Below are 27,474 nucleotides of genomic sequence, written 5' to 3'. Positions count from 1 at the left end.
GTCATACTATAAATAGAGATGGCCATGAACATGTTTTTACAGTATTTTACAGTTGCTTTTGCTCCGTTTCATGACAGATTTCCAGTGTACATCTAATATCACAAAATGCAAATTGCGCCCTCAAAACCTTGCATTTTACAATTAAAAGGTCATCCTCAATTAATGCAGTCAAACAGAAATACATGTTTCTCAAAACAGGCTCTGCAGTGATCATTTCCTTGAGATTATACAAATATTTATGCAGAAGTCAGTATTTGAAATAATTTAGAAAAATAATTCTAATTGAAAACTTACATTTTAGTTGTTTAATATGTTGTATGTTGTATTACTGTAATGATGAGGTACAGTTTGATTTTACTCTACAGAAAATACTACATTTATACCACACAATAATTTTTTTTATTTCATTACATCACTTTATTTTTTATCTAACACAAAGTTTGTATTTTTATTCAACGTGTAAGTTTAGACATCTGAAACAGTGATTATCAATGACTGGGCTGAGTGTCAAAACTGAGTACCCACCCTCTGTCTTTCAGCACTGAAAACACTGCACTCTATTTAATTCAATTTCTTTCTTTTTTTTTTATTGTGTCAAATCATAACAGAAGTTATCTCAGGACGATAGAGTAGGTCTAGACCACACTCTCACAGAGACCAAACAATTCTGCCAAGAGCAAATGCATTTAGTGCGGCGGCGAGGAAAAGCTTCCTTTTAACAGGCAGAAACCTTGAACAGAACCTGGCTCTAGGTGGGGGGCCATCTGCTGCAACCAGTTGGGGAGAAAGAGATAGGTGCACAGTAATTACTAACTATAATAATTTTAGAAATAGGACTAATAGTAATTATAGGAGTCAGTATAATAGAATGGCATGATTACCAGTAGCAATTATAATAACAGTAAAGATAATGGAACTATGACTAATGATAATAATAATAGCAGTAGCAGTGGGCGTCGAGCAGGACCATGGCAGCAGCTGCAGCCACAATCAAGGTGAGAAAGCAAAAAGATTTTGGGGAAGAAGCTAAGTCAGTAACATGCATTAATGGCACATGAATGCATACATATGGAGAGAGAGAAGAGGAAAGAGGAGCTCATTAGGAAGTCCCCTGGCGGTCTTAACCTATAGCAGCATAAGTAAGGGCTGGTCTAAGGCAAATCTGAGCCAGCTTACAAAGGGTTGGTAGATTGAATCTGACGTCCATAAAGAGAAGCAGAGATGAGAAGGGGTGCTGTGTCTTTGTGAGACAGGCCTCATTTTTGCAATGTTTTATGCAGGTGGAGAAAGGCAGTCCTGAAGTTTGTTTCATGCGCGTTAAAGTCTGAGATTCCTTGCAGTGGTGCTGAAACCCAGGACAATGCCAGGATGCTCATAATAGTGCATATTTCCCCAAATGTTGGACTATTCCTTTAACTCTGCACTGTAACTATATTTTGACTATTTTTTTTTCTTCTATTTTTACCCTGACTTTGTTCTCAAAAGATATGGTGGTTTAACAGTGGGGAACATCCAGAAATCAATCCCAGCATCCTTTGGGAGAAAGATACCTACAATGGTTCGCAAAATAGCAGTTCGTAGATTAGCTCAGGTAAGACGGGCAATCTGAACATACAAAAGAAGTGCACAATTACAGTATTAATAACCACTGACAGAGCAACCGCTTGTCTCCAGGTTCTATACAACAACAAAGGTTACCACAGCATGCCGACTTATCTGAATGTCCTCAACAATGCCATCCTACGTGCCAACCTGCCTGCATCCAAGGGCAACCCTGCTGCCTATGGTAATTACAGAAGAGTACATTTTAATTTTAAGATATGGATGTGTCTCCCCGGTTCATGCCAAATAATTGACAGTGTTGTTTAATAAAGTTGTAGTATTGGATTGGACCAGCTCCTGCTTTTGGATACTATCTATTATCATCTACACAAACTACGTTGTTGTGTTATGTGTATGTGTTTTGCAGGCTTCACACTGACAAACCACCCAATGAATCGAACCAGTGCCAGCCTCTCTTTGGACTACCTGTAAGTTGCTCAAAAGAATTGATATTTAGTGCCTCAAAGAATAACTTAAAGGTGCAATATGTAATACTGACAGCTAGTGTTTAAAATATTTACTGCAGTATAAATTCAAAATACTGGAGAGAGTTGTCTGCCCCACCCCCTCCTCTGCAGACTCAAAGATCACGGAGGTTGCCAGGCTGAGACCACAGCATCCACCATAATGTTGCTAAATGCTTGTCTTACTTAGCCAGGCATTACTTCACAGCACAGCGGAGTAGCTAACGTTAGAGGCTGGCTATATGCCAGTCAAAGTCATAAAAGCCTGTACTCACACGGAGCTCTGTACCCAACTGACAGGCACACTTTTTCGGCTTAGAATTACAGTAGGAACCGCTAAAAATAACACTACCTTGCCGTCCTCTCCACCTGACTGAACACACTTTATTGTCTTAGAATCACGGCAACAATCGCTAAACACACTGCAAACTCACAGTCCCGATTTACAGCCCCCCTCTCTTGGCTTAAATTAACTCACTGTTGTTAGAAACATGGTGTTTTTTTAGGTAGGGTAGAATCTATTTTCGTTGATCCTGTTCGTTTGTTTGCTGCTTTCATGGCTGTACAGTACTGACGTTACAGCTGTAGCACGCTGGGTTTATGTTTTTACAGGTATATCTTGTAACCCAGCCTGGCTGTCAAACTGGGCAGTTGATACCAACACACAGGCCAAAACACAAAAATTTCAAAAGGAGAAAATACTGTCATTAGCATTGTTGTCAGAAAAGATAGTATTTCAACTTAGCATGTTTCCCTAATATCTGATGACGCCTTGTGGTCATTTTTGGATTTATTTATTTTATTTGGAAATATATTACATATTGGACCTTTAAAGGGCGTTATTACCACTTTGAGCTTATTTTGTAGTTGTGATAATCATTACTATTAATTAGGGTGACCAGATTTCCCGGAACTAAAACCGGGACACTTTGCGTGTGACCGTAGTGCTCGTGCATGGACACGCTTTTTAACGTGAACATGTGCCAGCCCAGGTCAGACATAGACACAGACAGATTAGACACAATTTTGCCAACAGCACATGTAGGCCTACTGCTCACAACATAATGGGGTATCTCTGTTAATATTCATGAATTTTCTTGGTATGTAACCTACATATCTAAGAAATAATATTCAAAGACATTGCGTGAGTTCCGTGGGGGACCAACTTTATTTTTCAGAATTAAAGCATTCTTTTGGAAAATTTCACCCACTGAACTTGTGAAAAACTTTGTGAAACGGTATTTTTCATTGCATGGCACTAAACAAATTATTTGGAACTGCTGCCACAGGCTTGAACTAAAGTTATGGTAACACTTTACGGGAAGGGTACAAAAATTATGAATTAATGCATGAATTAATTAATGATTTGTGCATTACTTAATTCCTTTATATCTTATCAATCATCAGGAATTGACATGAGTTCAATAACCTTTTTTTTGCCTTACATCACTTTGATTATTTGGAATGGTTTTGTATAGGGGTGCAACAGATCACAAAACTCACAGTTGGATCGGATCACGGTTATGAGTCACAAATCGGATACATTTTCAGATCAGCACAAAAAAAGGGGGGAATTTAAATGATTTATTAAAAATGTAATAATCGCTTCTAACAATAACTTATTTCACCAGTGAATTGCTGTTAAACGACAAAAACAGATGAGAAAAGGGTATTTTACAATAACTATGAATGCACCACGAGTTTTACCAGTTTTAAGTAAACGCAACCTTTATTCACGTCTGTGTTGTTTTTCCGACAAAAGCAGTTACCAAGTGCTAGCTAGTTTGTGTCTGTACCGCTGTTGGAATCCTCTACAATACAGTCACACTTTTACACCATTTAGCTGTCAGCATTTTAACCATTTAACCGGGACAATTTCATAGTGGTTGGTGTAAACCGGGACATTTTAGCGTCCCGACAGGCTTTTGTCGGGACTCGGGACAAGCAACTTAAAACCGGGACGTCTGGTCACCCTACTATTAGTACAATAGTACATTCTCTCTCTCTTTCCGCTCCCCTGTATCTCCAGGCTCCAGGGAACAGACGTGGTGATTGCCATCTTCATTATTGTAGCCATGTCCTTTGTGCCAGCCAGCTTTGTGGTTTTCTTGGTTGCAGAGAAATCCACGAAGGCCAAACACCTACAGTTTGTCAGCGGCTGTGACCCTGTCATCTACTGGCTGGCTAATTACATATGGGACATGGTGAGGAGGATACACTGTGTCACTGATGCTATCGATAAAGGGCTGGGGATGTAAAGATGAAATACTGCAATGTTCTGAACATGTTCTTTCCTCTCATCATCATTTATCTGCAGCTGAACTACCTGGTACCTGCCACATGCTGTGTTATTATTCTGTTTGTGTTTGACCTGCCGGCCTACACCTCCCCAACTAACTTCCCTGCTGTCCTCTCGCTCTTTCTTCTCTACGGGTGAGACATCTGACTCTACACACACACACACACACACACACACACACACACACACACACACACACTTTGGTTAAGTGTTCTCACAGCTGATATTACGTAAAAAAGGGTCAGTTAACCAAAATTACAAAAAGCTAAATTAGGTTTTGGTGCTTACAGCATTTTACATTTAACACAGAGTGGACTAACATCAGGGTAAATAGTTGACAATTTGGCTTTTGAGATATGTAGTGAGTAGAGTAGTGGAATTAACCAGTTTAATAACGGATCTCCATGTATCTTGTGGCCTCATGTATAAAAAACTGCGCACCTTTCATACCAGAAGATGGCGTACGGCCAAAACTTGAAAAGTACCTACGCACAGAAATATTCATATGTATAAAACCAGGCGTACGCCAGGTCCTGCGCACCTTTCCTTTATACATCACAATCAACGGGAAATTGAGCGCACATGAACGAGCGACCGACCCTGCCTTGCCTCCTCCCATAAATTAATATGGAAATTATTATAAATGCACCCCTGACGTCATTCTTTGTCCAATCACAACGGATTAACCCACAGGAGACGGAAAAAAAATTCACAGAATATGAAGTCGAGGTGCTGATCGCGGAGGTGGAGGCGAGAAAAAAAAAGTTCTGTTTGGAGGTTGGTCATTTTGGATAAGCAATAAAAGAAAATGCCCAGAGTGGCAAATGGTGACCCAGCGGTAAATGCACTGAACCATGGCAGAAAAAAAAAAAAAAAAACAATGTCCCAAATAAGTCCCTTAAGACTCTCCAGCTGATCCAGAATGCTGCAGCGCGTGTTCTGACAAGAACTAAGAAAAGAGGTCATAGTTCTCCTGTATTAGCTTCTCTGCATTGGCTTCCTGTAAAATCCAAGCTTGAATTTAAAATCCTTCTCCTGACCTACAAAGTTCTAAAGGGTCAAGCACCATCATGTATTGAAGAGCTCATAGTACCTTATTGTCTCACTAGAGCACTGCGCTCCCAGAATGCAGAGTTACTTGACTCCTAGAGTCTCTAAAAGTAGAATGGGAGCCAGAGCCTTCAGCTATCAGGCTCCTCTCCTGTGGAACCAGCTCCCAGTCTGGGTTCGGGAGGCAGACACCGTCACCACATTTAAGAGTAAACTTAAAACTCTCCTCTTTGATAAAGCTTATAGTTAGGGAGTGAGGAGTTGCAGCGTCCGCCTAGCCCGGCCCACCTGCTTCTCTTCATAGCTGTCAGATTCACCTACCAACCCTTACAGAAATGGCTCAGGTTTGCCCTGCACCAGCTCTTAATTATGCTGTTATAGTTTTAGACTGCCGGGGGACTTCCTTTGACACACTGAGCCCCTCTCTCCTTTCTTTACCTCTGTGTGCATCTATGTCCCAGAAATGCTTGTTACCAACTTAGATCTGGGGAGCTTATTCCCCGGAGTCCTTATGTTTTTTTTCCCCCAGAAGATTTCCTTGGATTAGGGTGGCACCTAAATCATGGTTGCAGCTGTTGCCGTGGCCCTGGTCTGCGCCCTGCTATGCTCTGCTACGTCCTACCCCGTCCTGCAGTGCCCTGCTATGCCCTGCAGTGCCCTGCTACGTCCAGCTACGCCCTGCTACGTCCTGCTACGTCCTGCTATGCCCTGCATCCAAAACCAGCTCAATGGGGTTTAAGTCTGGTGACTGTGCTGGCCGCTCCATGTTTTTAAGCTTACCATCTTGTTCTTTTTTGCTAAGGTAGTTCTGGCATAGCTTGGACTTATGTTTTGGGTCATTATCTTGTTGTAGGATGAACCCCTGACCAACTAGGCGCATACCAGAGGGTACTGCATGGCGCTGCAAAATGCTGTGGTAGCGGTTTTGGTTCAGGGTGCCTTTCACTCTGTACAAATCACCGACCCTGGATCCAGCAAAACAGCCACAGACCATCACGCTTCCTCCTCAATGTTTGACAGTTGATGTCACACACTGAGGAACCTTCCTTTCGCCTACTCGACGGCGTACAAAAATCCTGCGTGATGAACTGAAGATTTGAAATTGTGATTCATCAGTCCATAGCACCTTCTTCCAGTCTTCAGTAGTCCATTGACGATGTTTCTTGGCCCAGGCAAGCCTCTTTTTCTTATTCTGACGTCTTAGCAATAGCTTTCTTGCTGAAACTCAACCTATCAAACCTGCAGCTCGAAGTCTTCTCTTTACAGTTGAAACTGAGACTTGCTTATTACGACCACTATTAAGCTGTGCTTGAAGCTGTTGTCCTGTGAGCCGCCTATCACGCAAGGTGTTGACTCTCAGAAACTTGTCTTCTGATTCTGTTGTGGCTTTGGGTCTGCCAGACCTCTTCCTGTCAGAGTTTCCCCCAGTTTCTAAGTGCCTTTTGATGGTGAAGAATACTGTACTCACTGACACCTTGACTTTCTTCGCAATTTCTCTGTAGGAAAGACCAACATTCTTAAGTGTTATGATGGTCTGTCTCTCTTCCATTGTTAATTGCCCTTTTCCCGACATTTTTATAGCAACACACTACTTTCTGTAGTACAATACTGTTAAATAATGCTCACGAGGTTATGGTACCACAGTGTTTTCCAACAATACTTTTATACAAACAGAGGGGGTTGTAAATAATCCAAACAAGGAACACCTGTAGGAATTGGTAGCACCAACTTTCTTCTCCGTGAACCATCACCTTATCGTGGTGGAGAGGTTTGTGTGTCTCTGTGAACCTGAGGGCTGTGTTGTCTGGAGCTTTGTGCTCCTGGTAGGGTCTCCCAAGGCAAAGTGGTCTCAGGTGAGGGGCCAGAAAAAGAATGGTTCAAAAACCCTATGGAAAAACAAGGTAGAGATGGAGTGACCCTGCCCGGAGGAAGCCCGGGGCCCCCGTCTGGAGCCAGGCCCAGACGGCGGGCTCGTCGGCGAGCGCCTGGTGGCCGGGCACAGCCCGAACAAGCTACGTGGCTCCCATCTCTCCAGCCCATGGGCCCACCACCTGTGGGAGGAACCGCTGGGGTCGTGCGCTGCCACATGGGGGGCAGTGAAGGTCAGGGGCCTCGACGGACCAGACCCGGGCAGCAGACGCTGGCTCTGGGGACGTGGAACGTCACCTCTCTGTGGGAGAAAGAGCCGGAACTGGTGCGGGAGGTGGAGCGCTACCGGTTAGATCTGGTGGGGCTTACCTCTACGCACAGTCTCGGTTCTGGAACCGTACTCCTGGATAGGGGTTGGACTCTTTTCTTCTCCGGAGTTGCCCAGGGTGTGAGGTGCCGGCGGGTGTGGGGATACTCACAAGCCCCCGGCTGAGCGCCGCTACGTTGGATTTTACCCCGGTGGACGAGAGGGTCGCATCCCTATGCCTGCGGGTTGTGGGGGGAAAACTCTGACTGTTGTTTGTGCATATGCACCAAACAGGAGTTCGGAGTATTCGGCCTTCTTGGAGACCTTGAGTGGAGTCCTGCATGGGGCGCCAGTGGGGGACTCCATTGTTCTGCTGGGGGACTTCAACGCACACGTGGGCAATGATGGAGACACCTGGAGAGGCGTGATTGGGAGGAACGGCCTCCCTGATCTAAACCAGAGTGGTTGTTTGTTGTTGGACTTCTGTGATAGTCATGGATTGTCTATAACGAACACCATGTTCGAACATAGGGATGCTCATAAGTGTACCTGGTACCAGAGCACCGTAGGCCAAAGGTCAATGATCGATTTTATAATCGTTTCATCTGATCTGAGGCCGTATGTTTTGGACACTCGGGTGAAGAGAGGGGCAGAGCTGTCAACCGATCACCATCTGGTGGTGAGTTGGGTCAGGGGGTGGGGGAAGACTCTGGACAGACCTGGTAAGCCCAAACGTGTAAATTGGAAACGTCTGGAGGAGGCCCCTGTTTGACAGACTTTCAACTCACACCTTCGGCGGAGCTTTTCGTGCATCCCTGTGGAGGCTGGGGGCATTGAACCCGAGTGGACAATGTTCAAAGTTTCCATTGCTGAAGCTGCGGCGAGGAGCTGTGGTCTTAGGGTCTTAGGTGCCTCAAGGGGCGGTAACCCACGAACACCGTGGTGGACACCGGTGGTCAGGGAAGCCGTCCGACTGAAGAAGGAGTCTTTCCGGGATATGTTATCCCGGAGGACTCGGAGGCAGTTGCTGGGTACCGAAGGGCCCGAAGGGCTGCAGCCTCTGCCGTGAAAGAGGCAAAGCAGCGGGTGTGGGAGAAGTTTGGAGAAGACATGGAGAAGGACTTTCGGTCGGCACCAAAGTGCTTCTGGAAAACTGTTCGCCACCTCAAGAGGGGGAAGCGGGGAACCATCCAAGCTGTGTACAGTAAGGATGGGACACTGTTGACCTCAACTGAGGAGGTAATAGGGCGGTGGAAGGAGCACTTTGAGGAACTCCTGAATCCGACTAATACGCCCTCTATGTTAGAGGCAGAGCTGGAGGATAACGGGGGATTGTCGTTGATTTCCCAGGCGGAAGTCACTGATGTAGTCAAACAACTCCACAGTGGCAAAGCCCCGGGGATTGATGAGATCCGTCCAGAAATGCTCAAGGCTCTGGGTGTGGAGGGGCTGTCCTGGTTGACACTTTGTCTGGGACGGTGCCAAAGGAGTGGCAGACTGTGGTGGTGGTTCCCCTTTTTAAAAAGGGGGACCAGAGGGTGTGTGCCAATTACAGGGCTATCACACTTCTCAGCCTCCCTGGTAAAGTCTCCTCCAAGGTGCTGGAAAGGAGGGTTTGGCCGATAGTCGAACCTCGGATTGAGGAGGAACAATGCGGATTCCGTCCTGGTCGTGGAACAACGGACCAGCTCTTCACTCTCGCAAGGATCCTGGAGGGAGCCTGGGAGTATGCCCAACCGGTCTACATGTGTTTTGTGGATGTGGAGAAGGCGTATGACCGGGTCCCCCGGGAGATACTGTGGGAGGTGCTGCGGGAGTATGGGGTGAGGGGGTCTCTACTCAGGGCCATCCAATCTCTGTACGACCAAAGAGAGAGCTGTGTCCGGGTTCTCGGCAGTAAGTCGGACTCGTTTCAGGTGAGGGTTGGCCTCCGCCAGGGCTGCGCTTTGTTACCAATCCTGTTTGTAATATTTATGGACAGGATATCGAGGCGAGTCGGGTGGGGAGGGGTTGCAGTTCGGTGGGCTGGGGATCTCATCGCTGCTCTTTGCAGATGATGTGGTCCTGATGGCATCATCGGCCTGTGACCTTCAGCACTCACTGGATCGGTTCGCAACCGAGTGTGAAGCGGTTGGGATGAGGATCAGCACCTCTAAATCGGAGGCCATGGTTCTCAGCAGGAAACCGATGGAATGCCTTCTCCAGGTAGGGAATGAGTCCTTATCCCAAGTGAAGGAGTTCAAGTACCTTGGGGTTTTGTTCGCGAGTGAGGGGACAATGGAGCGGGAGATTGGTCGGAGAATCGGCGCAGCGGGTGTGGTATTACATTCAATTTATCGCACCGTTGTGACGAAAAGAGAGCTGAGCCAGAAGGCAAAGCTCTCGATCTACCGGTCAATTCACTATGGTCATGAAGGCTGGGTCATGACCGAAAGAACGAGATCCAGGGTACAAGCGGCCGAAATGGGTTTCCTCAGGAGGGTGGCTGGCGTCTCCCTTAGAGATAGGGTGAGAAGCTCAGTCATCCGTGAGGAGCTCGGAGTAGAGCCGCTGCTCCTTTGCGTCGAAAGGAGCCAGTTGAGGTGGTTCGGGCATCTGGTAAGGATGCCCCCTGGGCGCCTCCCTAGGGAGGTGTTCCAGGCACGTCAAGCTGGGAGGAGGCCTCGGGAAAGACCCAGGACTAGGTGGAGGGATTATATCTCCAACCTGGCCTAGGAACGCCTCGTTATCCCCCAGTCGGAGCTGGTTAATGTTGCTCGGGAAAGGGAAGTTTGGGGTCCCCTGCTGGAGCTGCTCCCCCCGCAACCCGACACCGGATAAGCGGACGAAGATGGATGGATGGAACTTTCAAAGCTTGATCAACCTCCATTGCTGCAGAACAGCTTTACATTGTTTACCCATTTCTTGTTCCCTGAAAACATGAAAATGTACATTATTTTTCAGTTTTGGGTAACCTTACTTTTTTTTTTTAACCTCAGGCAGTTCACCACTTACCTTTGTACCCTTTCAAGCTATTCATTGGACTTGAACTGCAAAAATTTCAATAAAAAACTAAAAGAATTGGGGTGTTCTAAAACTTTTGACCAGTAGTGTATGTGATCTGACCCTTAAGAGAATATTTTCCTCTCTCTGGGGTGAATTCACAAAGATTTTGCCCGCTAATAGTACCATGAATTGCATATCAATTGCAACCCCTATCTGCCCTGATTCACAAAAGATATTGAGCTAATTATATTACAATGCAAACATGCATTTGGCATCTGATTGCAATTATCCTTATTATATTATCTACGGGGACTGACCCACCGGGACAGTTGACGTGGATATCACTTTAAGACACACAACTATGTAGCCCATGCCCGTCCATTAAAGGCCCAGTCGTGCATGGGTTCACTGATTTAATGGAAGGCTTACTGCGGTCTTCTTCACAATAAAACATCTTTGATGATACGTCAAGCGAGTCATTTCAATCAAGATAACGGCAGCGTCTTCTTTGAAAAGCCCTTGGCTACAGCTTTCCTGCGGATGAATTCAACTTTTCACGCTACCACTACCAGACAGAGGCCGTTTATGGAGAAATTCTCTGGCGCTACTTCAGTGGACACTGACATTAATTTTGAGGTAAGTGCTGTTTTCTGCCAATAATATAATTATTATTGTTAACATGTTTAACGTTAACGTCATACTGGAAAGCAAGCTTGTCGGCTAGCCGGTTTGTCAGCTAACGTAAGATCAGTGAATTGTGTTGTTAACCTACAATGTTATAATTGTTTTCTCTAACGTTGTTAACATGTTTAACGTTAATGTTATAATGGAAAGCAAGCTTGTCAGCTAGTCGGCTTGTCAGCTAACGTAAGATCAGCAAATTATGTTGTTAGCCTACAATGTTAGTTCAATGTGAATTTTGGCAATACTGCATACTGCATTAGTATTGTTATCTGATTTTAATGTATATCTTGTCGTAAGATATGAGCGAAATGAAAACGAACACGTAATGAAACAAGACCCATTTGGTGTCTGGTTTAACGTTAATGAGTGACCGAAACACCTGCTCTGGCGGATCATTTAAAGTTGACTAATGCAGTCGGATTTAGCCTTAACAGATGTTTATGATCATGAAAAAGGAACCCTGATCCAGCAGATAATATATTGACAATTGTTTTCCAGAATGAGCGAGCTTAAAGAGGAGGATTCTATTTATATAGCACAGCTTGACTCAGGGCTGAGGTGCAAATGGAGCTGAGCCTGGCTAAAGATTGAGGTCAAGACCGAGGTGAAAGGAGTTCAGCACAGCTTCCTGCTGTCACAGTATTTTTTTAAAAATTGACATATTCAAAATGCAGCCTTTGCTCTAAAGAAATAAACAATGGCTCTCGTGCTCTTTCGGCACACTGCCAAACAGAGGTGCACCGTCAGAAAGTGAGCACTGTAATGACTACAGCCTTCCAGTCCCAAGTCAAAGTGCTCCCAAGACGGGGCCTGAAGCCATGACAGCGCAAGTTAGGGTGCCTGTACCTACATGTCAGCGAGGTGCGTATTATAGATTAAATAGTCTTGTAGTTTTCTGTGTCACTAAATCATTACTACTATTTCACTGTTGAAAGGTTACTTGACATTTGCCAGTAGGCTATTGTCAGGCTACATAGAAGGCATAGAAGCTACATTACCAGGACGATTTGTATGTACAGTACATGGTGTGTTTAGTCAATTGTACTAGAGTTGAACTAGACTCAATAACCCAGTCACAGGGTTATAATAAAAGGCAGGCTTTTTGTAAAAGTTTTACTTAATAAAATCTAATAATGTTTTCTTTGTCTAGACAATGGTTCTCGCTACTTTTGCCGAACATTCCCTTCCTTTTATATTTGCACCAGTGATGGTGAAGCTGGCCCAAATGCTGGCTACAGACAAAGTAGCTCTGAGTGGGTTGAAGCTGTCACACACAGCAGCAGCTTACAAAATGGTGCATGGATTGGGATTTACATTTTCAGAGAGGATCTTCAGCAGAAGATCTTTTTTGCCAATCACAAAGTGAGCGAAAAGGCACTCATCACAGTTATTTCTCCTTGGATCTGTGATTGCCTACATGCACTATGGTAACCAAAGGAGTGTTAGCTTTTGTACAGAGCTTTGTTATAGAGCCTTTGATTGTTCCAGGAATGACGCAGCTGGGAAAAGACCGGGTGGTTAGGAAGGTGTGGCATGAAGCCACCATAACTGAGCTGCACCTCAGTGTTTATACAGGAGTGCTACCGACCTTAAAGAATATGTCATGGTGTTCCAGGTGAGTTGAATATTGAGTCCTCTGCTTATGGCCGCCATTTCTACTCAGGTGAATGCTACATTTCTCATCAGGTTTTTCAAAATAAGAAAAAATATCACAAATTATGAGAATTAGATTATGATGATAAAACTTTTACAGGATTCTGTGGTGCCTGGGTCTAGAAAATAAATTCTAGTGATCCCATGTCTAATAATGACTGACATTTTCTTTCACCACGGGGTATTATGCTTTTTCATAGTGAGGTGATCTAAGTGAATCCTTGTATTTAACTTTCGGGAGTCCTGAATTAAAATTGGTATGCATTTCTTGTGTGCGTTTTTGTAAATTGAACCACAATGTTCAATGTATATGTTAATGTTATTTTCTTTATAGGGCAGTCAGACACTTGTTTATAAACTGCATGACAAACAGCTTCCAGTCTTTACCAACTTCCTTGCCTGCTTTGTCAAATCTGAACACCTGAACCCGATGCCCAAATCTCTGGCTACCATGGAATTAGACAACAAACTGCTGCCTGTGAGGGAGATGTACTGTATGTGGGGCGAGATGTACTGTATGTGGGGCGAGAGGATTCAGAGTGGCACATCCACAACATCCTGTGAGTACTTTAAATTGTGTACTGCAATTAGAATGATTAATGATTGATTAGGAGCTAATATGATAACAATAGTATAGTAAGTGTTGCTGATCTGTTTCAGCTGTTGAAGCCATTCCTGAAGGAAGCCCCCCGGGTATACATCATGTGTGCCAGATACTTTCAAAAAAAGCTGCCACTGCAGAGCAAGACCCTCCAGTGTTTGTCCCAATACGGAGAGGGCACTCTCAAACTGGGTCTGAACTGAGGAAACTCACTGCAATGATGGATCACCTGCTGCCTGATGTTGACACACACCAAATAATTCTCCAGTACAACGTAGATCAGTCCCTGCCCAGCTTCCAAGATGGAGATGATGTTGTGCGCTGGTGGGCCTGTGTCGTCGATACTGGAAAATATCCAGGGCTGTGTCAAGCAGTGAAAGCTGCAATGTCAATATTCTATGACCCGTTAGTTGAATCTTCTTTTAATATAATGGGCAACATCATTGACCAGAAAAGTACGAGCATGAACATCACCACATTCAGCGCTATTCAGACTGTCAAATATACTCTACAGAGGAAACGGCCCCTTGAAAGGCTTGCCCAGGCCAAAAGAGTAAAAAAAAAAGATTTTCTTTTTTTTACTCCCCACTAGACCAGTGTTAAGGTTGTTTTATGTTTAGTGGTGTTAATAAATGTTTTGTTTTTTTTACCTAAAGAAAATGTGGTCTTTTCCCTTTATTTTCTTCTTGGGGGGACTGTATAAAATGTGTCACCTTTTTCAGCCCTTCTGAGTTTGCAGATATGCATATTGCTTGCAGGCTCACTCACTGGATCCAGCCCTCTCTCCTCTATTTCTCAATCCAGCTCAGTGTTTGGCAAGGCTGCCTGCCCAAAGCAGAGATTGCGAATGGGCCTGCCTGCTGAGTTATGGCTACAGACCTGTTCTGGTTATTGTGGAGCCATTATGTCTATAGGTTATAGGTGCCGGTGGGTTCTTAAAGTTCCAGCATAAGGAACAAAAAAAGATAGGTATTATAGGGGGCCAGCTATCCTGTGCCTGCCCCTTTTTAAAGTGAATATTCTTACATTTTCATCGAATTGAACTGTAAACATTTAGGTTGGTTTGGTCAGAAATTCTACTAGCTAGGCCTTTTACTTGAAGTGTGGTTGATGTTTCAAAAGTCATTCATTACTTTTAGCTAATCATTTCAACTGTTAGCTAAGTCAGTAGGCCACTTTTTGCTATTTTTTTCTACCATTGATTACTTCGCTATATGTTTAAACATATGTGTTGAGCTGTTTTAGCTGATATATTGTTTTAAATCAATCATAATTCAATTATTATTTTGATTAGTTAAGCTGCTCCACAATCTTTCCAAGTACACACTGGCTACAGCAGAGATACCCCTAGCTGGGGAATCACTGCAGGTGTTGTGTCAACGACTGTTTCCCCGTAGATGTGTTTCCTGCTACTTGCACACCTGGGCCTTTTATGCCCGGACATGGGTCATGTAGCGGTGTGTCTTAAAGTGATATCCACGTCAACTGCCCCAGTGGGTCAGTCCCCGTACATATGGAATATGTAACTGTGTGGAGAGAACCAAGGTTAACTTTTAAAAACCAATAAGGAAACTCCAAGGCACTATCTTTTAGAAAAATACAAAGCCTTTATTTATGGCTTAGTCATCATAAATCTTAAAGTACTCCGACGCGTTTCGGCATACAAGCCTTCGTCAGGGAGTCAATCAATTTCCAAAAGGTTACCTTTTAACTGAACGTTCTGCTCACTATCATATTTTTGGTGACATAAACACAGCAGTTTTGGATCCAAGATCAAGAAATTGCAATGCAACCACTAGATAGACAGATACAGTAGATATAATAAATATGGCTGAAAGGCCTGTACCTTTATTCTTAGCTAAAGTGGTTAAAGATTAAAAAGAATAATAAGAGAAAGGGAGATAAAGAGAATAAAAGAGAGGGAGAAGAATATTTGGTAACACTTTACTAGAAGGTATCTACATAAGAGTGACATGACACTGTCATGACACAGTCATGACACATGAACCGTAACTCTAACCCTAACCATAACTTGTCATGACAAAAACCGAATGACACATAAGCGTTATCATGTTCAAGTTCATTTATTTATATAGCACATTTAAACAGCCGCTAGACAGACCAAAGTGCTTTACAGAACAAGCAAAAAAAACATAAAACCAGCAAGACAAAGCATAAAACACAAAATAAAAACAACAAGGCTAAGAGCAACCTTAAAACACTGACTCAAATATACAAAAGAAGGACCAATCAAAGTTATGTCATACGTCAACATTTATGACTTCTTTATAATGTTTATGACATGTTCATGACTGTGTCATGTCACTCTTATGTAGATACCAATTCAAGTAAAGTGTAACCGAATATTTAAGGCATCTCTCTTGTTGTTTCTCAAGGAGAAAATTGTGAAAGAAATTCAGCTGCTGACCACACTCCCCACTACTTTGTCTTCATTCTGATGTTTAATGACAAATGAACTCCCTGCATATGCGATCTAGAAAAACAGCAGCATTGCTGCTATGGCTTTTAATACAGTCACTATCACTAATGTGGAATTCTAAATTACCTGTGTAGTATGATGTTTCAAAGAACTCTGACTTCTTAAATGTAAATGTTTTTGGTGTAACCTCAAAAACATTAGCGAGTGCTCTGCAGTTTTTTTTTTTCTCATGTCTTGAAGTTTTGGACGTCCTCAGTGATTTTGCTCAGGATGAGTGCTCTTCCTTCCAGGTGGTCCATCACTCCCATCATGTACCCAGCATCCTTCTGGTTCGAGGTGCCCAGTACAGCCTATGTGTTCCTCATAGTCATCAACCTCTTCATAGGCATCACTGCAACTGTTGCCACTTTCCTACTCCAGCTCTTTGAACATGATAAGGTCAGTTCGACTCTTACCAAACGTATTTTGGGGATTTAAAAAGGAGTAAAGATTAGAGATTTGATGTTTCAGGTAGACTCATAGTCTCTGCCACATTTTTTAAAAATACATCTAAACATAAAGCCTACTAAATGGATATAGAACATTGTGCAATAGACCTGTTTGCTTGTCGTTAGTCCTGGCCTTTGGATATTTTTTGGATGTTACTATTTTCATCTCCTCCAGGATTTAAAAAAAGTCAACAGTTACCTGAAGTCCTGTTTCCTTATCTTCCCCAACTACAACCTGGGCCATGGCCTGATGGAGATGGCGTACAATGAGTACATCAATGAATACTACGCTAAAATAGGTACACTCATCTCTAAGCTATGGATCCATGAGGATATAGTTGACAAACATTACAGTATGTAGTAGATGTTTGCTACTCCTAATCTAGAGCAATTTCTTGAGTTTCTCTCACCAATCTTGTCTTGAAAAAAGCAGTGTAGACAGGTCGACAATTAAAGCATGCACTTGTAATAAGTGAATCGAAAGAATTATAATATGTACCTGTCTGTGATACACAGGTCATTAAAAGAACATAATGTTTGTGCTATTTGTCAAGTGCAAACTAGATGACTTTAGAATTTTGTCACTTTAAGAAAAACAAAAACATTGTGTGTCATATTTTCACATTTAGTTGCCTTCAATGAAAAAGGATTGTATCCTCAGATTTCAATTATAGAAGAAAAATAAAGTATCACCTGTACTTTAAAAATCTACTTTTGTTACAGAAATATTGAATGAAACAATTTTATTAGTAATGTGTTATTTTATATACAGTATTATTATATTCTTATTGTCAACAAATCCCTTGAAAAAAACAAAACCACCAATGTGTCGGTCCCTTAATACTTCCCTGCTCTGTCTCTAACTCTCAGTTTTAACCCCACTGGTTAAAGGCGTAAATCTTGTGTGTGTGTGTGTGTGTGTGTGTGTGTGTGTTCTTGGTTTTTTGTTGTTTTTTTCCCCCCATTAACCTTACGCTTTGCAGCTGTCTGTTCCTGTGCACTACCCTCCTTCTTATCTCACAGTACCACAAGTATGGATAATGCTACCTCTTGGAGGAGGACTAAAGTCCAATTTATGCTTCTGCGTTAAATCAACACTGTGGGTATGTAGGTATGTGGCAATGTGGACCCTACGGCGGACCCTATGCAGTAGCCTGACTTGCACCTCTCAAAACATTTACCTACACGTCGCGGTAATGCAGACCGCAAGAACTGTGATTGGTCCGCTTGGCTGTGGCTGAGTAGCGTTGCATTTCCCCCTACTCATTTCCGGGTTCTCCTCCTCCATAAACAACATGAAATGAAGGAGAGGGTTAACTTTTCCTGCTACAGATTTCCAACGGTGTCTGAAAGCACAGGGGAGACACTTTGTTTCTCCCACTACATGCTTCTAGAGTCAGTACTCGCTCTGAATGAAGCTAATCACCGTCACTCTCTCACTTGCGCTACGCCCCAACCGCGTTGCGTCGCCAGGGCGGGGATCGGATCACGTAAAAGGCGTCAGGGGTCTGCGGCGATGTCGCCAACCCACCCGACCCGTTGAAACACGGACCAAGGAGTATAACGCCAATTTGCCAATTTGTCTCTCTTTCTCTTCATTCTTCTCCTCCTCAGCACCTGCTCATTAATGTTACAGCTGCCATTACACAAAATTTTGAAATAAAAGCGAAAATGCTTACTTCCTCCATAATTTCTCTAACTTTAGTGCAATATTGTGAAATTCAAATAAAAAGAGCTGAAAAAAAATAAACTACAGTGTTTGTTTTGAACAACAATGGAACTCTATGGCACAGAAGAATAAGAAACCAGGCTTTGTGATAACAATACTTGTTAGTTGGATACATTCATTGTTGATTTGCTTTTTACAAGATTTGTTGACAGTAAAAAAAAACACAATTATTCCCAGCCTTATGCTACTTTTAAATAGAAAAACAGTTGAATCAGATAATGGAACATTTACCCAAGAGTAAATGTGTGTATAAAATGCAAGAAAAAAAGTATTTTGGCTGCACATAATTCAGACAAAGAATTATTTACATTTTTACAAACTTAACACCAGAGGTGGAATGTAACTAAGTACATTTACTCAAGTACTGTACTTAAGTATAAATTTATGGAACTTGTACTCTACTTGAGCCTTTTCTTTTCATGCCACGTTCTACTTCTACTCTACTACATTTCAGAGAGAAATATTGTACTTTTTACTCCACTACATTAATCTGACAGCTTTAATTACTAGTTTTGCATTGAGTACTTTTACATTTAATACTTTAACTACTACTACTACTAATTTTCCTTATGATACTTTTATTTAAGTAACATTTCTTTTACTGTAACAAAGCATTTTTACAGTATGGTATTTATACTTTTACTGAAGTAAAGGATCTGTATACTTCTTCGACCACTAGGCGCTGTAGTCTGGTGCTTTGCGTTGCAGTATCAGTCGTGCACTGAATGAATTTTAATCACATGGCTATGCATCGCACTGTAAACAACATAGAGCCCCGTAAAGCTGAAAGATATTTTGTGCATTTTACAGCTTCTTGATCATGCAAATGGTTGATTTATTGCAAATTTCCGAAGATAGACATGTACAACGCAAGTTTGTATCCACTTAGTGGGTTTTTAACCAACCCTTTTTACATAATGTGTGTTTTCAGGCCAGTTTGACAAGATGAAGTCTCCATTTGAGTGGGACATTGTGACCCGAGGACTAGTTGCCATGACAATCGAAGGCTTTGTTGGCTTTCTCATTACCATCCTCTGCCAGTACAACTTCCTCAGGAAACCCACGTGAGTGTTGTGTGTTTGAGTGTGTGAGGTGTCAGGTTTTACTGTCACTCCCTCAGAATTAAAGAGTAACCTTAGAGCTACCATTTTACAATTAATAAATTATGCATTACATACTAGGCACAGATACCAGCTTCCCCACCCAAAACAAAAAAACATGCAATGCAACCACAAGAAAGTTATGTTTGCAGTTGTATGTTTGACTGATTGATGACTTACTTTATCTCAACTATCTATTCCTCTTACTTTAAGTATGGTCTCTCTCCTAGGGATGCAAGCAAATATGAATACAGTATTCCGAAATAAACATATAATGCAGTGACTATTTGCCAAAAACGTCCCCGAGATATATGGATCTCGGATTCAGATCATAGAGATTTTAAAAAGTGCTTGTCACTTCACATCTGGGCTTATAATCGTCAGATTCAGACATTTTCTTCTGTATCAAAGCTGATAGTTTTCTGTGCAGTGCAAACAGGTACTGCTAGGTTGATTGTTGTCTGTGCAGTACAAACATGAACTGCAAGGTTAACCGCAAAAGCAGCAGGACTTTTCATGATGCAAATGTGGCATAAGTTTGATATTTTGACAGTAAGTTAGGCTCATCTGCTATACTGAGATTTGTTTTAGTGCAGCATAAAGCTCAGCTGATCCTTGACAGCTGTTATTTTTACCTTATGATTCACTATTGAAACCTGCCTTCTTCCCTGACATGACAGTAGACATGACAAAAAACTGAAATCAGGTACTGTCTAAAAAGTACATGCAAGTTGACCAAAACACTTCAAACCAACTTAATTTCATCTGGACTTCCTTCCTTTGCATGCACAACATCCAGTATTAGAAGAAAATAATGCAATATGGTCCAGTGTAATTTGGACTGATATTTCCTAACTGTTACACTGTTACAAAACATTTTTGTTAGGTTGTGTTTATACCTAGCTCGTTTGGACCAGTTTTTTCCAAACCCAGAGCGTTTCATCCCCAGGTTGGATTTTTTCGTTTTGAGCATATACTCAGATGCGGGGCAGAATTAGGCGGCTTAGATCGCCTAGAGAGGGTAGTCTCGGCTCGCCTCAGCTCGTTTGTTTGTCGTCAGCATGTAATCGACCCTACCATCTGAAACAACTGGCCTATGCATTGCCTGATATAACAATAGCTTATGATGATAAATAGGTTAATAAAGATAATCTAATAATTATGCTTACCTGATGAACTGTTTGAAGAACAATTGCTGTGCGGCACCCATTAGAGCCTGTCTCCACAACTTAAAACACATCATCATAGGCTTCACCAAAATCAATACATTGATTCTAAAAAGAAAACAACTATCTAAAATGTTCATTTCCCACATGGCAAACTTTTGGGGTGGCAAATCTTCAAATAAAATGGATTCGGAGATTGTTTTCTAGTTGCAGTCTAGATGCTCACTGGAACTGGATATTTTTTATTGGAATAAAAATTGGTATGTTTTGTTATTCACAAACACAATGAAAACAATTGGCAATACACACTGCTGGTTCTCCATAATGAAGAAAATAAATGTCTTCCCGGTAACATTTCTGACCAATGAGAGAACAGCTTGCTCACGCATGGCATTTGTTTACAACTGTTGGACTGCTCTTGAATGTTGCTGTGTGGACACAAACTAACCAAGAGGCAAATGAAACAAGTTTTGACTGTTTTTTTGTGTTTTTTTTTGTGATTGTTGCGGGCAAAAATCCTTGATTATAAGGCACGTTTTCTTAAAAAATGCGATGGAATATGCGGGATATTCATGCAATTTTATGCGATGAAATTGCAGGAACTTGCAAAAACTGCGGTTTGATGAAAAAGAGAAAAAAAAGTGATTCCCCCAACACCCTGCTTTTCGATGATGTTCACGTTGCGTAATTACATCACTTCATAACGTTCCCATGGCAACAGGGGAAAATGGCTGCTCTTGTGTGAAGTAAACGCAACATTTTTCAACTTTCTGCTAAGATATATGTGACTTTTTTGCAATGAAAATGCGGGGATTATGAAATCATGCAAGCCCCGCATATTTTGCGCAGAAATCGTCAATTTATGCGGCGAAAGTGCGGCGTATTTGAAAAAATGCGGCCCCCACATAAATATGCGGACTTTGGCTGATTATGCATTGAATTATGCAATCGAATAATCACGTTTTTCCTAATAATAATCCTTATAAAAACAATAGGTTCCTCACACTTTCAGTGCACCGTTGGATAAACCTGGACAATGTTAGGTTATGTTTTAGGAAATGTAGGATGTCACTACATGTGGATAAAAAGGAACACAAAGATATAACTGAAATAGTTTGTGTGCGTGTGTTTAGGAGGGTGCCAGTCAGCTGCCAGCCTATAGACGATGATGATGTAGACGTGGCTTGTGAAAGACGAAGGGTGTTGCAAGGAGACGCTGACAACGACATGCTGAAGATCGAGAACCTGACAAAGGTTTACACAGTCAGCCCATCAATATTTAGCAAATCTCTAGAAGCTATAGCAATGTTTCTAGCTATGCAAAGAGAGTAAATTAATTTACTGGTTAAAACAACCATCATACATGTGAAATATCCATGATTTGTAGTTAAGGTGTTTTAACTTACTAAAATGCTTGTATGGTTTGAATATTTGCATGTGTTTAGGTGTATAAATCCAGGAAGATGGGTCATATCCTGGCAGTGGACCGGCTGTGTCTTGGTGTCCGGCCTGGTGAGTGTTTTGGACTGCTAGGAGTAAATGGAGCCGGAAAGACTACCACCTTCAAGATGCTAACTGGAGATGAGTGCACCACTGGAGGAGAGGCCTTCATCGACGGAAACAGGTCAGTGCCAGAAAAATATTATATGTATTCTTTATTATTTAGCAGCAAAGCAAGATTTGTGACTGTATCTTGCAGTTGTAGGGCCAGGGCTGTTGCTCGGACCGTACCCATTTTCGAACTCGGCCTTCATTTTGATCTCAACTACACACCTGTGAAGTTTCTTGGCGGTTGCGATGCAATCACAGTGACAAAATTTGTCAGTTAGAAAAAGCACACCTTATGATCAAATGTATGTAGATACCCTTTTATTTATATGGATACCCCTTTATTATGGTTTTTACCTAATGACTCGGTTTCTGTCAGGAGGGGGCTCAGACAGATCACTAACTACACACCCCCTTCCATCAACGACCGGAGCCTGGCTAATGACTTAAACACCTTCTACTGTCGTTTTTGAAAGACCATGCAGTTCTGTCTCCATCCCCCATGACACTATTCGCCAGCTCCAGTCCTCCTGCCACACCTCCCCCACCCCAGGAGGTGTTGGAGCCACGTCACGTCATTTGAGCACCTTGTTCTGGCTCACCTCAGCCAGAACACCCTCACCAACCCACTCCTGGACCCCTTGCAGTTCGCCTATAGAGCCAACAGGTCTGTAGTCAACGCAGTCATTTCCTCCTCTGGCATTTGGACTCCTCAGGAACCTACACCAGGACCCAGTTTGTGGACTTCAGCTCTGCCTTCAACACCATCCTACCAGCTCTGCTACAGGACAAGCTCTCGCAGCTGCATGTGCCTGACTCCACCTGCAGGTGGATCACAGACTTCCTGTCTAACCGGAAACAGGGTGTGAAGCTAAGATAACACGTCTCTGACTCTGTGACCGTCAGCACTGGTGCCCTTCAAGGCTGTGTCCTTTCCCCTCTGCTCTTCTCCCTGTACACCAACAGCTGCACCTCAAGTCATCACCAGTCCATCAAACTCCTGAAGTTCGTGGACAACTCCACCCTCATTGGACTCATCTTTGGTGGGGATTAGTCCGCCTACAGGTGGGAGATTGACCACCTGGTGACCTGGTGTGATCAGAACAACTTGGAGCTAAACGCTCTGAAGACAGTGGAGATGGTTGTGGGTTTTAGGAAGGACACAGCCCTACCCATCTTAATCACCCTGGGTGACTTTGACCACCAGGACCTCAAGTGGGAGCTGAACATTAGCTCCTTCATCAAAAAAGCCCAGAAACAGATGTACTTCCAGTAGTAATGGGCGATAGAAACGATATGCAATAAAAAGTGATACAAAATTGGCCTATGATAGAGATTTTAATTATATTACACTAGATAATGCAGGTTGCATCCGCAAAATTTTGTGCCACAAGCTGCAACCGGCTGCAAGGCATCATTGTCATCTTGAGTAAATATGGATGAAAGCGAAACGGAGGAGCTGGTGAAAAAGACCGGTGCAACATCCATTATTTGGACTTGGTTCGGATTTAAGCCGTCCGACGAGCAGCAGCAAACTATACTCTGTAGAGTGTGTGGGGGCAACAGTTCCGGCTAAGAGAGGTAACACGACTAATCAGTTCTACCACATCAAAACGAAACATGTCACTGAATACCATCATTGAGGCCACGAAACGATTGCCAATATCCCTATGACTATAGGTATGTTGAGAAATCCTTCCTGTGTGTGCGTGTGTGTGTGTGTGTGTGTGTGTGTGTGTGTGTGTGTGTGTGTGTGTGTGTGTGTGTGTGTGTGTGTGTGTGTGTGTGTGTGTGTGCGTGCGTGCGTGTAGTATCCTGAAGGACCTTTTACGTGTGCAGCAGAGTATCGGCTACTGTCCCCAGTTTGACGCTCTGTTTGATGACCTGACAGCCAGGGAACATCTGGAGCTTTACACTCGCCTCCGTGGCATTCCCTGGAAGGACCAGGAAAGGGTGGGTCACACACACACACACACACACACACTTTCTACATTTCTACATTTATGAGGAGCATCACAGACTGAAATTACCCCTTTACCCCCCTCTAGGTGGTGAATTGGGCATTAGAAAAACTGGAATTGTCAAAGTATGCAGACAAGCCTGCTGGGACTTACAGTGGAGGAAACAAACGCAAGCTTTCCACTGCTATCGCTCTGATTGGATATCCCTCACTCATCTTCCTTGTAAGAAGTTTGAATGTGCTGCACGAGTAAACTCTGACTAGGGCTGGGCGATATATCGATATTAAAAATATATCGATATATTTTTAAATGAGATATGGAATTAGACCATATCGCATATATCGATATAGTTCAAATGTGATCCTTGCTCCCATAGATATATACACAGATGTCGCCTTGAGGTTCTAAACATACGTCAAAACCGCCGCCATCTTGGAACAGGGGTCCGAAGCATTCAGATCAACGCTAAAGATGCCAGACTTTTGTACTGCTTAATTATGTTCGATAGAGGAAATGAAAAGAACAAACAGCAATGAATAACATTTAACAGGTGACAATGTGTTTTATGATTATGTATGCCGCCTTCGACCAGCAATCTGAGCTCCGGCGGCAGCGGGAGGCTGAGAGCTCCGTGGCCGGCCGCAGCGTCTCTTCCCCCGGGAAAAACACAGCTTTGCCTCGCTGCTGCGCCGGTCCCCGCTGATCCAAATCGACAGAGTGGTGATCGGTATGATCTTACACGTAGTCCAGGACGACCTGTATGTCGATATCGGCGGAAAGTTCCACTAAGTTTGCCGGCGGCAGGCGGACGGAGAGAAGCTACAGCGGGGCAGCAGAGACCGTCTGCGGCTGCAGGATCTGGAGCTCAGTGCCCGTTAAAATTACATGTAACGCATAAATACATACAGAAATAAATAGTGGAGGAATGAGCCTGGACATTTCAGTCTGTTTTAAACTTCACCTTGAAGCAGAAACTCTTAGTTCAGAAGGGTGAAGTTTCCGTTTGGACTCAGATCTGTGAACCGATCATAATAAATATTCTTTGTATTAACACATTAATTAGTTTCTTTGTTTTGTAGTCGATAGTTCATCTTTTAGTTTACTTAAGTGGAAGCAGTATCAAGTGGAAGAATGGGACTATAAACCTAGGCTTACAGGCATGAGGCATTACATTTTGAACAAAGTAGATTATATTAATATCAAAAGCTTAATTGACCTTTGGAACGAATCACAAATATGGAGCTTTGATTTCAAAAAAGGTACTCTTGTTATACAGTATTTAGGTTTACATTTTATTGTTATTTGAACAGCTGAGCATTTAATCATGAACCAGGTGAAGAAACCGGTTTATTATTTATTTGATTTTGCAACTGTCTCTATGAAACTACTTGTGACATGTCATATTTGATTTTGGCTTTGACTGAACATTTGCTCTCACTTTGCGGAAAAAAATATCGGGATATATATCGTATATCGATATTCAGCCAAAATATATCGGGATATGACTTTTGGTCCATATCGCCCAGCCCTAACTCTGACTTAGCATTTATACAAAAACTAAATGTAAAACGAGAAATACTTTAATGTCACAAAATGTTTCTAATAGAGGATGAACACAAGAGGGCTGTAATGACTCTCAACACAGTATCTCCCCATGTACACTGTCTATTGTAGTAACACATAGCAGTACTAAATCCACAACAAAACTGCATATTGACTACTGGGGCTAAATCCATGGCATAAAGCATAATTCTGGTTTATTAGGGGCCGAGCAGCAAAAGATGAGCCGTGATAACCAGACGTCTCCTTCACAAAAAAAGCAGAATATCGACAGTCTGATGTGTGTAAGGGTCTGTAGGTGCGCAAAAGCACTGAGCTCTGACGCAGCACTTCAGAGGCTTCGGCTATCCGTATACCATATCAGTCCAGCCAAGTTTAGATGCTGCTGGGATGTAATAAAATGAAGCAGAACCTTTTTTATCCATAAAGCAGCTGTGCACAGCAAATACTGAATTGCCTTCAATGTAGACTGATTTACTAACTTTTGTTATGTTACGTTATTTTCTGTGCCGATTTTGAGTGTTTATTGAAATAAATTATTTATATTTTAAGCATTAGTCCGTTGTTGCAGCACGTCTGCAGCAACGGTGCCTGATAAACCAGCTTATGACGCTTACAAAAACAAATGGATTTTATGGGTTGTTGTACACTCCGAACTGCAATATAGTAGGCAATAATAACGGCTGGCAGGATGTGTTGCGCTTAAATTGACTGTTCTGCACTTAAGCAGTGCAAAGGCTCCTGGGACTGTGTGTGTGTTCTGAACTGTTCCTGTCGTAGTTGACGTGTTTTAATAATGTTTTGTTAATGCTTTTTGGTGTGCACTTATGTTATCTGGGTTTTAGTTTTGTGTGGTTAATTTAGTGTTCATGTTTATCTAGTGTACATTTATTGGTGTTAACATGACTGAGACTCTGGTGGGGATTGATGGCCTCTGGGCAGTGAGTCGGTGTATATTCCCGAATAAATAGCTTGGAAAGTGGTAACTTTGTCTCCGAAATACAGTACAGGCCAAAAGTTTGGACACACCTTCTCATTCAAATGCGTTTCCTTTTATTTTCATGACTATTTACATTGTAGATTCTCACTGAAGGCATCAAAACTATGAATGAACACATGTGGAATTATGTACTTAACAAAAAAGTGTGAAATAACTGAAAACATGTCTTATATTTTAGATTCTTCAAAGTAGCCACCCTTTGCTTTTTTATTAATAAGGGAAAAAATTCCACTAATTAACCCTGACAAGGCACACCTGTGAAGTGAAAACCATTTCAGGTGACTACCTCATGAAGCTCATTGAGAGAACACCAAGGGTTTGCAGCGCTATCAAAAAAAGCAAAGGGTAGCTACGTTGAAGAATCTAAAATATAAGACATGTTTTCAGTTATTTCACACTTTTTTGTAAAGTACATAATTCCATATGCGTTCATTCATAGTTTGGATGCCTTCAGTGAGAATCTACAATGTAAATAGTCATGAAAATAAAGAAACACATTGAATGAAAAGGTGTGTCCAAACTTTTGGCCTGTATGTATATATATATATATATATATATATATATATATACACACACACAGTATCACTACCAGTCAAAAGTTTGGGCTCACTTTCCAAATTTCCAAATTTCCATTTCACTCCATTATAGACAGAATACCAGCTGAGATCAGTTGCATTGTTTTTTTAAACAGGACAGCAGTTTTCAGATTACATTATGTGCTTACATAATTGCAAACGGGTTCTCGACTGTTGTAGAAAGAAGTGGCTGATCTTTAATGCAATATCTACATTGCCCATGTGAAGGAACATTCTGTTTACTAATCTGATATCCCTTTAAAAGGATAACTGAGAAAACATTGGAGAACCCTTTTGCAATTATGTAAGCACATAATGTAATCTGAACTGCTGCCCTGATTGTAAAAACAATACAATATATATATTATACAGTACTGTGCAAAAGTCTTAGGC

The 27,474-nt window shown here is 42.3% G+C and overlaps 1 protein-coding gene across 2 annotated transcripts in view; it reads left to right on the top strand.

Annotated features, from left to right (window-relative positions):
* The window catches only part of abca2 (ATP-binding cassette, sub-family A (ABC1), member 2), a 184,327-nt gene that overhangs the window by 136,673 nt on the left and 20,180 nt on the right, over positions 1-27,474 (top strand). The window contains exons 31-42 of one of the 2 annotated variants that reach the window (XR_003692659.1): positions 1,486-1,591; positions 1,675-1,786; positions 1,970-2,030; positions 4,096-4,270; positions 4,384-4,499; positions 16,245-16,392; positions 16,618-16,741; positions 19,103-19,235; positions 21,571-21,691; positions 21,883-22,061; positions 22,365-23,566; positions 23,797-23,876. Coding sequence is in view for 1 of the 2 variants with exons in the window: in XM_028579340.1 (XP_028435141.1) it covers positions 1,486-1,591; positions 1,675-1,786; positions 1,970-2,030; positions 4,096-4,270; positions 4,384-4,499; positions 16,245-16,392; positions 16,618-16,741; positions 19,103-19,235; positions 21,571-21,691; positions 21,883-22,061; positions 23,797-23,938; positions 24,034-24,168 (1,552 nt within the window). In the remaining variant the exon portion in view is untranslated. Of the gene's footprint in view, positions 1-1,485; positions 1,592-1,674; positions 1,787-1,969; positions 2,031-4,095; positions 4,271-4,383; positions 4,500-16,244; positions 16,393-16,617; positions 16,742-19,102; positions 19,236-21,570; positions 21,692-21,882; positions 22,062-22,364; positions 23,567-23,796; positions 23,939-24,033; positions 24,169-27,474 lie in introns of those variants that run through there. The other variant, XM_028579340.1, reaches the window with a different exon arrangement.

Source organism: Perca flavescens, chromosome 5 (assembly GCF_004354835.1).
Source record: "Perca flavescens isolate YP-PL-M2 chromosome 5, PFLA_1.0, whole genome shotgun sequence".
Taxonomy (NCBI): domain Eukaryota; kingdom Metazoa; phylum Chordata; class Actinopteri; order Perciformes; family Percidae; genus Perca; species Perca flavescens.
The sequence above is the reverse complement of the archived record's forward strand: the minus strand, read 5'-3'. Positions and strand labels throughout refer to the sequence as shown.